The 14,554-nt window shown below is 38.6% G+C and overlaps 1 protein-coding gene across 2 annotated transcripts in view; it reads left to right on the forward strand.

The window, feature by feature from the left end:
- Positions 1-7,883: 7,883 nt before the first annotated feature.
- Positions 7,884-14,554, forward strand: part of GTF2A1 (general transcription factor IIA subunit 1) — a 37,408-nt gene continuing 30,737 nt past the window's right edge. Inside the window, exons 1-2 of one of the 2 annotated variants that reach the window (XM_077750811.1) lie at positions 7,884-7,997; positions 12,179-12,280. In XM_077750811.1, coding sequence (XP_077606937.1) covers positions 7,950-7,997; positions 12,179-12,280 — 150 coding nt within the window. In that variant the 5' untranslated portion in view covers positions 7,884-7,949. Of the gene's footprint in view, positions 7,998-8,741; positions 8,791-12,178; positions 12,281-14,554 lie in introns of those variants that run through there. The other variant, XM_077750812.1, reaches the window with a different exon arrangement.

Below are 14,554 nucleotides of genomic sequence, written 5' to 3' on the forward strand. Positions count from 1 at the left end.
ATCACAGCTGTTCAACTTGTGAATCAAGATAGGGCACATGTAGGGCGCCTGGGTGGCTCAGTTGTTAAGCATCTGACTTTGGCTCAGTTTATGACCTCAAGGTTCAAGAGTTCAAGTCCCACATCAGGTGAGCCTCACTTTTTTCTCCCTCCCTCCCCCTCTCTGGCCCTCCTGGAATTATCTCTGCCCCTCACTCATTTGCGCCCTCTCTCTCTCTCTCTCAAAAAAAAAAAAAAAAAAAAAAAGATAAGGCATTTGTGGCTGAGGTCCAAAAGCCAGAGAAAGAGAAAACTTATGTAATTAAACAGTGTTTAATATTAAACAGTTGTAACAATACCAGGCCTTCTTGGGAATACCAACTGTCTTTTGACTGGAAGACAAAATATCTGGATAAAGAACCATCGCTGATTGTAAAATAAAGCTTCATGGACTTATTTTTAATACTTTACATAAACATTTTCATTTAATTCAGTAGCTTTTTAATTTCGTCAAATATCTAGGAAGTGTACAAATTTCCAAATTTCTAATTTGTCATTTCTTTTACAGTTTATTTGAATTGGGATCCATATAAGTTCTATACTTTGTGATTAAATGATAGGTCTCTTAAGTGCCTTAAAAAATTATTTATGTATTTGTTTGTTTGTTTGCTTATTTATTTGTTTGTTTTTAGAGAGATGCAGAGAGAGCACAAGCAGGGTAGGGGCAGAGAGGGGGTGGACCGAGGATCCAAAGCAGGTTCTGTGTTGACAGCAGAAAGCCCGATGTGGGGCTAAAACTCACAAACCATGAGATAATGACCTGAGTTGAAGTCAGACACTTAACTGACTGAGCCACCCAGGCATCCTTCTTAATCGTCTTTTAATCCATAAGTGCCTCTCTCTCTCCTTGAATTTATTTATTGAAGAAATTGGACCATTTGTCTTATAGCTTCCCAGAGCCTGGATTTTGCTGATTGTATTCCTGATATGTAGTTTGATATATCCTTGAACCCTCTGTATTTTTTGTAAATTGTTAATTGGATCTACAAGCTTAGTCAGGTTCCGGGTTTATATTTTTGGGTGGTGGCCATGAAGGTAAGACTACCTTATAGGTGGTGGCATGTTCTTTATCAGGAAGTATATGCCTCTGGTCATTTCCTTTTTTGTGATGTTGGCAGATGTCAGTGCATCATGCCTCCATCTCTAAATTGATTAGAGGTTGCCAAATGGTGATATTTTTATCATTCTTTATTTGGTTATTAGCTGGAAGACTTCTTTTTTTTTTTAATGTTTATTTTGAGAGAGAGAAGGAGCTGGGGAGGGGCAGAGAGAGAGGAGAGAGAGAATCCCAAGCAGGCTCCCTGTTGACGCTGACAGAGCAGAGCTCAATGAGGGGCTCGATCTCACAAACTGTGAGACTATGACCTGAGCTGAAATCAAGAGTTGGATGCTTAACCCACTGAGCCACTAGGCGCCCCTAGCTGGAATGTTTCTTTCATAAGAAACTTCCTCTCATCTACTGTATTAGTTTCCTGAGGCTGTTTTAATAAATAATCATCAACATGGCTTAAAACCAACAGAAATTTATTTTCTTGCAGTTGCGGAGGACAGAAGTCTGAAATAAATGTATTGGCAGGGCCACATTCCCCCCAGAGGCTCTCAGGGGAGAGTCTGTTCTTTACTTCTCCCAACTTCCGGTGGCTACACATTACCTGCGGCTGCATCACTCCAATTTCTTCCACTGTGGTTACATTTCCTTTTCTCCTCTTCTTTTTACTTACTTCCATGTATCTCTCTTTTTAAAAATATTTATTTATTTTTGTGTGAGAGAGAGGCAGAGCACAAGTAGGGGAGGGGTAGAGAAAGAGGGAGACACAGAAACTGAAGCAGGCTCCAGGCTCTAAGCTGTCTCACAGAGCCCAATGTGGGGCTCGAACTTATGAACCATGAGATCGTGACCTGAGCCAAGGTCCAATGCTCAACTGACTGAGCCACCCAGACGCCCTGATATATCTCTTATAAGAACACTTACCACGGGATTTAGGGCCTACCAGGGTAATCCAGGATAATCTCATCACAAAACCCTTGACATAATTACACCTGTAAAGACCCCTTTCCCAGTAAGTAATATTCACAGGTTTTGAGGATTAGGACACAGTCATTTTCTTTTTGGAGTCACCACTCAACTAACTACATCTACTATTTGGTGTTTGGTGGTACAGTTCATGTAGGAAAGGTTAGATACATGCTTGATTATTTTTCTCCATTTACCAATCTTCAAAATAATGGGTTAATCCCTAGCAACCTCCAATAGTGACCAATTAGAATTTTCATGTTTTGTTTTTAGCAATATTATATATTAATGGATTTAAATATTTGATGTACTTCAACTTGCCGCAAGTTCTAGCCTTACTGGTGCCAGTAGGGGCCTCTTCATGTTGGCTACTAAATTCTTTTGACATGATACTAACAGTCTTTGATATCTTCTCTCATGGGTTCAATTGTGTCCTCCAAAAAGGAGACATTGAAATCCTAACTCCAATGCCTCCAAAAGTGGCCTTATTTGGAAACAGGGTCTTTACAGGGGAAGTCAAGTGAGAATGTGGTCATTAGAATAAGCCCTAATCCGATATGACTGACATCCTTACAAAAAAGGGGGACTTTGGACACAGAGACAGACATACACAGAGGGAAAATAACGTAAAAACACAGGGAGAATGCCATGTACAGAAGGAGGCACAGAGTGGAGTGACGTGACCTTGAGCCAAAGACAGGAAGCACTGCTGGCCACCACCTGTAGCTGGGAAGAGACAAGGAAGGACTCTCCTCAGAGTGTCAGAGGCAGCATTGTCCTGCTGACACCTTGATTCCAGACTTGTAGCTCCCAGAACTGTGAGAGCATAAATTTCTGTGGTTTTTTTAAAAATTTTTTTCTTAATGTTTTATTTATTTTTGAGAGAGACAGAGTAAGCAAGGGAGGGTCAGAGAGAGAGGGAGACACAGAATCTGAAATAGGCTCTAGGCTCTGAGCTGTCAGCACAGAGCCCGATGCGGGGCTCGAACCCACAAATCGTGAGATCATGACCTGAGCTGAAGTCGGACGCTTAACTGACTGAGCCAGCCAGGCGCCCCAAACTTCTGTGACCTTAAGTTACCCAGTTTGTGGTACTTTGTTACAGTTGCCCTGGAGAAACAAATATATCTTCCTTGCTATCTGTATGAAAAGATATTCTAGACTCATTTTGTATTAGGTTGGGCAATAATTGGCAATTTCATTTGGTTCGAACTGACATTTTTCTTGCTCTAGTCCTGGAGTCAGCCATATCTGCAAGGAGCCTTGATTCCTTTTGGTGGACAATGGCATTTCAAGATCATAATCTGGGAGCTAGAGATGCTCACTGTTACTAGATTTTTCACTGTGGTTAGGTTCTTTCAGACCTATGTGTCTTTTATAAGCTAGAATATACTGGGTTTGGGTTTTTGTTATTTTTTTAAAAAAGACATTTCTTGCTCTTGACCTGGATCAGAATAAGGCATTTCTCCAAGGAGTGCTGGTCTCAAAATACCATAATCTACATACTAGGTATACTCCGTGCTACTAGGTTATTTCTGGGCTTCGTTAGAGGCAGGTGAAAAAAATAAGACAAATGCATCGTGATACTTAAAAAAAAATTTTTAATGTTCATTTATTCTTGAGAGAGAGAGAGAGACAAAGAGACAGAGAGAGACAGAGAGATGAGAGCAAGCATGAGTGGGGGAGGGGTAGAGAGAGAGGTAGACACAGAATCTGAAGCAGGTTCCAGACTCTGAGCTGTCAGCTCAAACTCACAAACTTCATGACCTGAGCTGAAGTAGGAGGCTTAACAGACTGGGCCACCCAGGTGTCCCTGCATCATGATACTTCTAATTCAGATTCAGGACTACAGAATTTCTACTTATCTACTTCTATCTTACATCTGTATTTCCTTTCCCTCATGTTGGGAATCTTGGTTTTTAAGAATAATTGAGATGATGTAATTAGAATATCATGTAATTACTCATTTTATTTATGCCATATTTCACATCTAAAAAACAACAGAATAGATATACAAACATTATCACCAACAATACAGAGAAGAGCAAAAATTTTTTTGTGCTGACAGCCAAGAGTCTGGAGCCTCCTTCAGATTCTGACTCCCTCTCTCTCTGTCCCTAACCCACTTGCACTCTGTCTCTCTCAAAAATAAATGTTAAAAAAAATTACTGTGTTTTAAAGTCACTTGAAAAGGTTCCTCTCTGTGTGTTATAAAATATACTATTTGCTTTATTTGCTTTATTTTCTTTCAGTTTTGAGACTAATTAAAGTCAATTTTATTTTATAAATTTTATTTTATAATTAAGTTAATTTTATTTTATAATTAAGTGAAGATGTTTCCAGAGTCAAATACAAAAAGTATATTTAAATAAGCCTAGTTTCTATTCCTGTCCTCATCATATTATTTTCTCCTTGTCTTCTTATGTAACCTTCCTTAAAAAAAAATTACGGCTTATCTTTCCTTTTTTTTAACATAAGCAAGTATGTATATATGTACACACATTTTTATAGTTCCTCTTTTCTTAAATGAAAACATACAAAGAATGCTTATCTCTACGTCTTTTTTTCACTTAACACTCTATACTGAAAATTATTCCATAGTAGTAAATATGGATATTCCTCATTCCTTGTTATAGCTGCAAAGTATTACACTGTGTGCAAGTACCATGGTTTATTAAACCTTATGTGGACATATAAGAATGTTTCCTTTGTTTTGCTGTTATAAGCAGTCCCATAATGAAGTCTTGGGCATATATTTACCTTTTCATATTTTTGCTACTATATCTGTGGGATAGAGTCCTAGAATTGGCATTGCTGAGTCAGTGGGTAAATTCATTTGTAATTTGCTAGATCTCATTGTACACGTGTGTAACCAAGCAACTTGATTAATTTCCATGATAAATCAGTATTTCTCTTAAGGAATCTTATCTCACGACAGCATATATTATTTTTACATACACAAGTTACACTGTATACTCACCACTTAAGGTATCAAAATTTAGCAGTTAAAGTTACAAAAAAAATTAAGGTAACAAAATTTATTTTGTGGACAAATTAATCATCAACCACTGGCATCATTATTAAAATTTTATACTACTGTTCTACAAAGTGAGTTAAAAAGACCTTCCCCCTACTTTGATGTAGCTGTTAATATACTTACCATTAATAATAAAAACATCCACCCAATACGTATCAAAGCACCTTCTAGTACCTTTGACCTTCCTAACAATCATAGGTGCTGGTTACTATTTTATCAGCACAGAGAGGCTGAGTTACTGCAGAAGGTGACACAGTAAGTAATGGCATTGTCAAACCTGATTGCACAGTTATTTTTGCTAAGCCACCACTAACTGACTGATATTTCCATATTCAAAAAGAATTGCCAGTTACTTGCTATTTTAAGATATGGAGCAGCAATTTTAAACTAAGTTAGAAGGGAGGAAGAGAACATTAAAAAAAATTTTTTTTAAATCTCCACCTCACGTATAAAAGTAATTTGTGTGGCCAGTAATTTCTTTTTATACACTACATCAAACATCACTGCCGGAAATCAACAAGTTTTTTGTTGTTATTGTTTTTTTGTTTTTTGTTTTTGCAAAAGCCTAAAAAATAGGTGAATTCTGAATTACTATTTTTTTGGTAGGACTGAAATACATCAGTGCTTCTAAGATCTTGAATGAATGCTGTAACTATGCACTATACTTTACAATAGGGGCTTTCATTAGGATTGGTAAGCTTGAGTTACATGATCTTTCCTCTTCACTTCTGTATTCTCCAAAAGTGCCCCAAATTATTGAGCGTATAAGGGCTGCATGATGCCTAAATATGTCATTTCATTAGCTTTAGTAAGATCTATTATTTAAGAACATGGAAACTGAAGGTAAGTTATATAATAAGATTTTAATTCAAGTTAATTTCCAGGAGCAATCTTTTTATATTTTTTTCTTTCTTGGCATGGTTGCTAAAATAGTCATTGGAACAGTAAAACATTTTAATGTTTGGACATACAAGGTTTGGTGTCATTTTGTTTAATATTAAAATTTATGCACTAAATTTTTCCTTTGCTTTTTTTGCTTGGCAGTTATCCAGTGGTTTAGGCAGAATATTAACATTAAAAGATGGGGCGCCTGGTAAAAGATGGGGCGCCGCCTGGAGCCTGCTTCATGGGCGTCAGGCTTGGGCTCAGGTCATGATCTCACAGCTTGTGGGTTCAAGCCCCTTGTCGGGCTCTGTGCTGACAGCTCAGAGCCTGGAGCCTGCTTCAGATTCTGGCTCCCTCTCTCTCTGCCCTGCCCCTCCCCCACTTGCCCTCTGTCTCTGTCTCTCAAAATAAAAAATAAAAGACATTAAAAAATTAAAAAGAAAAAACATTAAAAGAAAGAAGTAACTTTTTATCCTCCAGTACAGGACATTTTGGCCAAAAAAAAAAAAAAAAAAGATTCATCACAAAGAAAGAGCACTATTATGTATCTACCTGTTTAAGTATATAGTTGTTACAAAGTATGAGTTTGCAAACTGATAATCCAGAATATTTCATATATGGTGCAAGAAGCTGCTAAAATCAGAAGAGTTATTTCAGCTGCCCTGCCTTCCAAGAAAGTTCATATAGAAACAATTTAAATATAATGCTAAATCTAGTCTTACATGAGAGGAGCTTTCTGTTTACAAATTTCCTGTTCTGTGAATTAAACGGCTGTAGCCTTCAAATTATTCACACCTACTATTTTGGTGCAAGATCAGGTAATATCTCTTCCTGAAACTAAACTGGCACACATATATAGTGATTGGAGGTGTATTATAACTAAATGAGGATTAGAAAGCAGTAAACTGGAATGGAATAATACATGGTGGTTACTTAGGTGCCAGGCACACCGGCGGGAGAGGGAAGAGATCTAGGTAAATTATTAGCCAAGTGCTTTTAAAATGTGTAAAAAGAGGCCATCTCAGAGCCTCTAGGAAGTATGAAGGTCATAAGGCGTGCAGGGCTGGGTTTTCTGCCCCCCAAACTATTTTCTTACTTCATAGGTCACAGTCAGAATATAGCTGTCACAAATCCCCTTGGGAATAAGACCATGGAGAGTAAATCTCCTAGATTCTAACCTACGTTCTGTATGCAGTGGTCGTAATCTTAATTGATGGCAAAACATTTTATCATTTTGTTAATACCAAATGGTTAAAGAAGAAAATGAGGTGGAAGGAGAGGGATTCCATGTGCAAATTACTTGGTAGCATGTATACATAAGGCGGTAAAAAGAAGTCCTCTTAAAATAATAAGCCGTGAAATTTACCAGGGCCGGTACTGTTTAGAATAACTTTTGGGCTAATGGTCACCTGAATATTAAGTGAATTACAAATACTGATGGAACCCTATTTTTATATATCAAAGAACACTGTTTTTCTATGACTTTTTCCTTTAAGTGCCCTCAAAAGGCAGCCGTGCAGGGAACTGAAATGCAACTGAGTGTTAAGGCAAGAATGTACGATCAGGAGATTTTAAAAGAAATCTCAAAATTAACTGATATTCTCAGCCCATCACAAACGTACGGACAAGTTCCCATTTTCTGAGTATTAATGGCCTCTGCTTTCTCTAATTTCTTCCTTTCAGGTCCTGGCAGGTCGCGAATTTTCCTCTGTCTGGTACGGTGCCTTTGATATTCTCCAAATTTGCTTTCGGTGGCATGTAACTTTGACATTTCGTGTTGCTTTATGAGGATAAACTCCTTCACTTGTCCAGACTACATTCCACGTCTCTCAAAATTCCTACAGACAAGAGAATTAGGTACTGTGAGTTCTGCCTTCCAAACAGAGCATTCTCTGTTCTGCGTGAAATGTTGCCATACAGGCGGGATTTGCCTGAGGAGAGCGCGGCAAACGCCTATTTCATTACACTCGAAGACATGGACGTTTTCTGCCGGATCGCTCACAGCGAGAGGCCACGAGACTTGGTGGGTCAGGGCAGGTATTTCAGGGATTAGTCACTCCACGCAGGCCACGAGGAACCGCAGAATTTGAGCAGTATTTAAAAAAAAAAAAACAGGGGGGAACGTTATCGTGCTATCATAATCCGGTGGCTTGTGTTTCGTTGTTGTTGTGTTTTTGGCAATTCCACTGCCGTAATAAATCACTTAAAGTACACGGTCTACTAGGTGGCCGAACCTTGAAGGAACTGAAACCCAGAGACTTAGCTCTACCGGTGGGGACCACTCAGCCAGTTTCAGGGGTTACTAATTATAGACTGTGTTAACAGTGGGCTCAAATCCACTTTCCTCCTCTTTAGAAACACGTACACAATTTTTCAGGCGATGGGCCCACCCTCCACAAGGAAATCGAAAGCCTCGGAGCTCTAAGTACAAGACTAGTTCACTCCCTGAGATGACTCCGCATTTAAAACTCTGACCGGAGTCCGAGAGCGCCCGGGGCCGGAAGCGAGATCACGTGACTGGTCCTCCTCCGCAGCCATTGCTAGCGAGGCAGCCGGCAGCGATCCTTCCGTATTTCTTAGCTCTTCCAGCTCAGAGAGACCCAGGAACACCTGACAAGAGGGGGGATCCCAGGTAGCTTTGAAATCAAGTGCAACTAGAACTCACGTCTTTTCCAGCAATGCTTTAAAAGACCCTTACCCCAAAAAAGCTGTCGGACACTTCCGCCTGTGTGGCCACCACGTGNGAACAAAAACCGCGTCTGGGGAATTGGGCGAGTCCCCAGGACCCTCCGTGGTCCGCTTCAGTGCGGTGGAAGGTGAACGGCTACTTTCGGGGGTTACTTGGGGGTGTTGCTGGCGGTTGTGCTTAGGGAGCCGTCCCTGGGGCCATTTTATATTTCTTTAAAAGAAAAAAAAAAAAAAAAGACGAAGGTTGAAAAGCACTTATCTCGGTTCCTTCCGAATCGGTAAAATGGCGAAGGGGAAGCAAAACCCCTATCGTATCTTCCACTAGCAAAAGCACCAAAGCAAACAGAAAAAAAAAGCCTACAGTGGTCAAAGTGCCCCCGCTTTCGCCTTGAAATTTGCCTACTTCTCCCCATTCGACCCTTTTTGGTTAATTGAGATCACGTAGGTTTGCAAAAAGCAGACACATAAATAACCTTTTCAGTCACCAACGCAATATGATCACTAGTCCACCCCACTCTTATTTTTATTCTGACAATAAAACACGGTTTTTGCCCGGTCCCAAATGCCGCGGACAAGCCCGCGGCCGCCCGACTCCGTACCGTTGGCGACTCGGGTCGATCCATCATGGCTGCGGCCGCTTACCCTGCTTTTCAGTCCCTGAGCCTTGTGGTCCTCCTCCCTTTGGCTGCCCTGTTTATATAGAGCCATTGCCGCTCTCTAATATAGACTCTGCCAGGATGGGAAGGTGCTTTTCAGGCCTACGTCACCGCCTCTCCATTTAAACACTAGATCCGGCTTTAAATAGAGCTGCTGAGAGCGGGGCTGGGAGGTGCGTGCTCCCGAGGCGAGAGGCAGGAACGTGCAGAGCTCAGTTTATTTCTAGGTCTTTTCCTTGCCCTGTTAATTTCGCACCCAGCAGGGCCGCTTTCAGAGCCCCAAGTTTTTTATTGTTTTGATGCAGGAGCCAGGACTTCCTGTCTTTGTTAGGGGAGAGTAGAATTGCTGGTCCCTTCTTTTCATTTTATTTTTATATTTGCTCTTAAAGAGCATTGTAGTTTAGATGTCTCATCGTTTTTGTATTGGAAAATGCGTGCGTTGTCGGGAATTTAAAAGAAAAAATGCCTACATTAACTTGGTTGCAGGGGACTTTGGTAGTGTTTTGATCATCACGTATTCAGAAGATATGTTAGAAACAAAGCTTCTAATAGGTCATGTTTTTCTAATAAGTGTTGGAGACACAAAGCCTTTGGAATAGTTAAGTGCCTAAAAGCATCAACATAGGACCTTATGTCCACGGTACATTTACGTATAAGGGAATTGTAAATAGTAAGAGTGAAGAGGTTTAGTGCAAACCGTATTGAAAAAAATTAAGATTCTAAGTAGATAGTGTTTTCTCTTTCATTGCATATCAATATCTGATACAGAAGTTAATCCGATTTATTTCCCAGTATTACCCCAGGGGACTAGCACTTTTGAAAGGAAACTTGTAATTAATCATTAGGTATTGCCACTATCTTGGCTCTTTCACATACCAGCTTTTAAGTTTGGAATATCTGTGTTTCCAAAACCAGGACAAACCTAATTTACTTCGGTATTTTGTAAAAGGCAAAAATTTTGCCTCAAGTAATGTTTAGCATTTTAAATGACAACTTGGAATTTGCTTCAAATAGTGCGTTTGTACCCCCACGCTTTTAGAAACATGCGTATCTTGAGGGCTTCTCAACTTATGAACAATAATGCTAAATTATTCTCTGTGTTTATACTTTATGAAGAATACCCATTTCCTTTCAGCTGTAGTGCTTTTAAAAATCCTTTAAATGGCCAGGTTGTGGGTTAAACAAAATCGTAATACAAAATTGTTTCATTAAACGGAGAGTACGTGAAGAAAACAAATTTTATAGTTGTAAATGCCTGGATCTCCAAGCTTGAAGATTTTTAGGAGTGATTGACTTCAAAAAATACCAAAACACGCAGTTTGCTGAAAAAATAATTTTTTATCATCAATTTAAGATTCGGAGTACCAATCTGAAGTTCCACCACGTCTTTATAATGCTTTAAGGATCATTGATGACTTAAAATGAAATGACTTTTTAAATGTTATTTTAGTAATTCAGTGGTTAAGTCACTGTGGATAAGGTGATACCTGTAGTCAGTTACACTTTCCTTATAGAATCAGAATGTTAAAAATAAAGAAGCCCTGTAGAGGTTCACAGTTTGCATGTGATTAATTTAAAGTTCACAGAGGCAGATTTGGCAGAATAAAGGAGGATAGTGAGTGGAATAGCAAAGGTGAGAACCTAGATATGTGAATTGTTTTTCTGGTTGTAGTGAAAAGGAACAAATAATTTTTAATAGTTGAGGTAAATTGTACAGAGGAGCTCATTATTTATATTTTGGGCAGTGCACATTTTCTAAGAGGGTTCTCCTGTTACCACGTGTTGTTGATTCAGATGCTAATGAAACATTTATTTGTTTGAGCTTTGGTTATGAAAGCAAACCCTTGGTTTTATTCAGTAACCAGTAATTTTTACCTCAAGCAGGATATAAAACACAAATGGCAAACATTAAAAGAAAAAGTCTGATAATCTCAACTGTGTGTGATAATGGGTAGGATTTATAATGAGGCACCTCTAGTTTTGTCACATGTGCAAACTTACTGCCTAAAATGTTAAAAATAGGATGGGGGTTTGGCAAATTACTGTCCCATCACCTTTTAATTTTTAAAAAATACACTTGTGAAAGTTCTTTCACATCTGTTTTCATTTTATTCTTCTGGGAACTTTATAGAAGTCATCTATCCCTCCACCCCCTCTCAAGAAATAGCAACAATAAGAGTAATAATAATAATTTTAAAAATGAACATCGAGGCTGTCCGTGATTCTGTTTCATAGTATCATCTGGGCAGTAGTTGAAGGAAAGAAATCTTGGGTGCCTTGTTTCTTCTCTGGGACTTCTGAGACCTGAACAGTGTAAAGGTGTAGCTTAAAGGCACAGACTGGTTAACAAAAAATAGAAATTAGGTGATATTTAAATTTGAGTGTTTTTTAGATTGCAGATGTCGCAAATGACTGCAGGATGAAGGTTCTCTAGTTTAAGGCCTAATGAGGAGGCTATGAGATATAACAGGAGTCAAACGAAAAGGAAAGAATAATAGGAACCAGACATAGCAACTCATAAAGCTATTATTGGATCACATTAGGTGCTTTGAATATAACAACATAGGAAATAATAACTGGAAATTGTGTGGACCTTGTATATGTAAGGATCTTCCCTATACAAATTGCATTAAGTAGTCTTTAAGCCTTTTTTTAAAAATACGCAGCTTTAAGAGAATTCATTTTAACTGAAGCAAATGAGGTTTGTTAAGATGGCAAGATCTTTAAAGTGTGTCTTCTAAAATAAGTTTTAGATAGTTGGAAAATGATTATTGTATTTGTTTTGAATTTGTGAAAATGTGTTAATACATTTAATATGTAAAAAATGATCTTTTTCAAGTCTTTTGTTTTTCCTTTAAAGCCTAAATTGTACAGATCTGTGATTGAAGATGTTATTAATGATGTGAGAGACATCTTTTTGGATGATGGAGTTGATGAGCAAGTTCTGATGGAACTAAAAACTGTGAGTTTGCCTCCCCTTTTGCTGCTGTTTTCAATAGTCCTATTCTCTNTTTTCCATGGGATGAACATTCAGTTTTGCTGCAGAAGGCAGTAAAGTTAGGCGAAGGGTGCTAGTTCTAAATCCTAGCTCTACAGTCCATCCTCCCTCTGTCTTTAGGTACACTGCTTATATTTAATTCTTTTGTATGTGATATGGGAATTAGTAGGGCTTACCTTTTTTGATTTTTCTTAAAGGTTATTTTGAGGGAGAGAGGGAGAGAGAATCCCAAGCAAGTTCTGTGCAGTCAGTGCAGAGCCTGGTATGGAGCTTGATCTCACAGCTGTGAGATATAACCTGAGCGGTAACGGAGTCTGAAGCTTATGCAACTGAGCTACCCAAGCACCCCCTTATTGGTTTGTTTTGAGGACTAAATACAGTAAGCATATAAAGTGCTTAAGCACAGTGCCTGGCAATGGCATTTGCTATTATCTTTTATTAATGGATGGGTATGGTTTAATTATTTGACATACCTGTAGGGGTTTTTTTTTCCCCCCTTTTTTTATGATCTTAATATGCATGTATTCTAAAATGTGTTTATGTTGTAGAAATTCAGTAAGTGCTTGTTCAAAGAATTTCATGTTTTTAAGTATTATTTAAGTGAGATGAGGAAATCTTTATTTACTGTGAGAGAAATGTAATGGTTACTAAAAGTAAACAGTAAGTAGGTGTCCAGAAATACAAGTGAAAGAATGCCACCTCTTGAGGCATGAGTTGGAAGAACAGCAATATAAACTGCTGAAATAGCTTAAACTATCTCAGGGTGTGAATAAGAAAAGAAAAAGATTATTTGATTCCTTTGTGTTATGTGGAGCAGACACATTGCAGTTTACATTACAACTGGTATAATGATTGTCCTTAAAGTACTTTGATCTTATGTAGAAGATGCAACTTTTAAAAAAAAATTTTAATGTTTATTTCTGAGAGAGAGAGACAGCGTGAGCAGTGGAGGGTCAGAAAGAGAGGGAGGTACAGAATCTGAAACAGGCTCTAGGCTCTGAGCTGTCAGCACAGAGCCCGACGCGGGGCTCGAACCCACAAACTGAGATCATGACCTGAGCTGAAGTCGGACGCTTAACTGACTGAGCCACCCAGGCGCCCCTAGATGCAACATTTTTAAATGTAGGAAATCAGCCTCAAAGACTTTAAGTCATACTAGCAGGTTGTTAATCCAGGCTGTTTGTTTTCTACTCTTGCTTTTCACAAAAGTGTGGGGAATTGATTTTTCTGAGTGGGCCTAATAGAATCAGGATATTCTCTCCAAAGAGAATGAGTTGTCTTTGAGATTAAATAGCTCTACCTGTATTTTTACTATATTTGACTATTTAAATGTATATTAGTATAATCTATATAATGGAGTGTATAATATGTTGAGTAATATATATATTATGGATTTTTGTTTAGTGGCTAGTTTTTAATAACAAAAATTGTGAATTATTCATCTTTGAATCCCTAGCGTCTAAAACAGTGCCTTCCATATGTGGTTGGTAGTCAGTACATATTTAATTAAATTGGTTAATGACAAACATGGCTCCAGAATCTAACTGAACAAAGTACTGTAATATTTTTACTGTATTTTCCAAATGGAGCATACTCCTCTATTCTGGATTGTCACTGGATTTAAAAATAAACTGTTAGACTAAATTGAGATTATATTATTTTAATTCTCTGTACTTTCTTCAGAATCTCATTAGAATTTCCAGAACGTGCCCTATCTGTGGTGATGAAAACGTTCCATATCTGTGCTCTCCAGTATAGTAGCCACTAGCAGCATATGGCTGTTAAGCACTGGAAATGTAGTTAGTGGAACTGAAGAACTGAATTTTTAATTATAATTCCAATTTAATTTTTTTAAATGTTTTATTTATTTCTGAGAGAGAGGGGGGGAGAGAGACAGCATGAGCAGGGTAGGGTCAGAGAGAGGAAGACACAGAATCTGAAACAAGCTTCAGGCTCTGAGCTAGCTGTCAGCACAGGGCCCAGCACAGGGCTTGAAACCATGAACCGTGAGATCATGACCTGAGCTGAGGTCGACGCTTAACCAGCTGAGCCACCCAGGTGCCCCTATAATTCCACTTTAAATCACCGTGTGTGTGGCTAGGGGATATTGTATTAGACTACAGGTTTAGATATTCTTGCTAATAAAGACTAACATTGATTCTCTGTTTTATGTTTTACAAAGAACTTTGTCATTAGCTCTAGCCCCTTTCTCTCCCCCCCCCCCCTTTTTTGGCTATT

This window comes from Crocuta crocuta, unplaced genomic scaffold, assembly GCF_008692635.1.
Source record: "Crocuta crocuta isolate KB4526 unplaced genomic scaffold, BGI_CrCroc_1.0 scaffold186, whole genome shotgun sequence".
Lineage (NCBI taxonomy): Eukaryota > Metazoa > Chordata > Mammalia > Carnivora > Hyaenidae > Crocuta > Crocuta crocuta.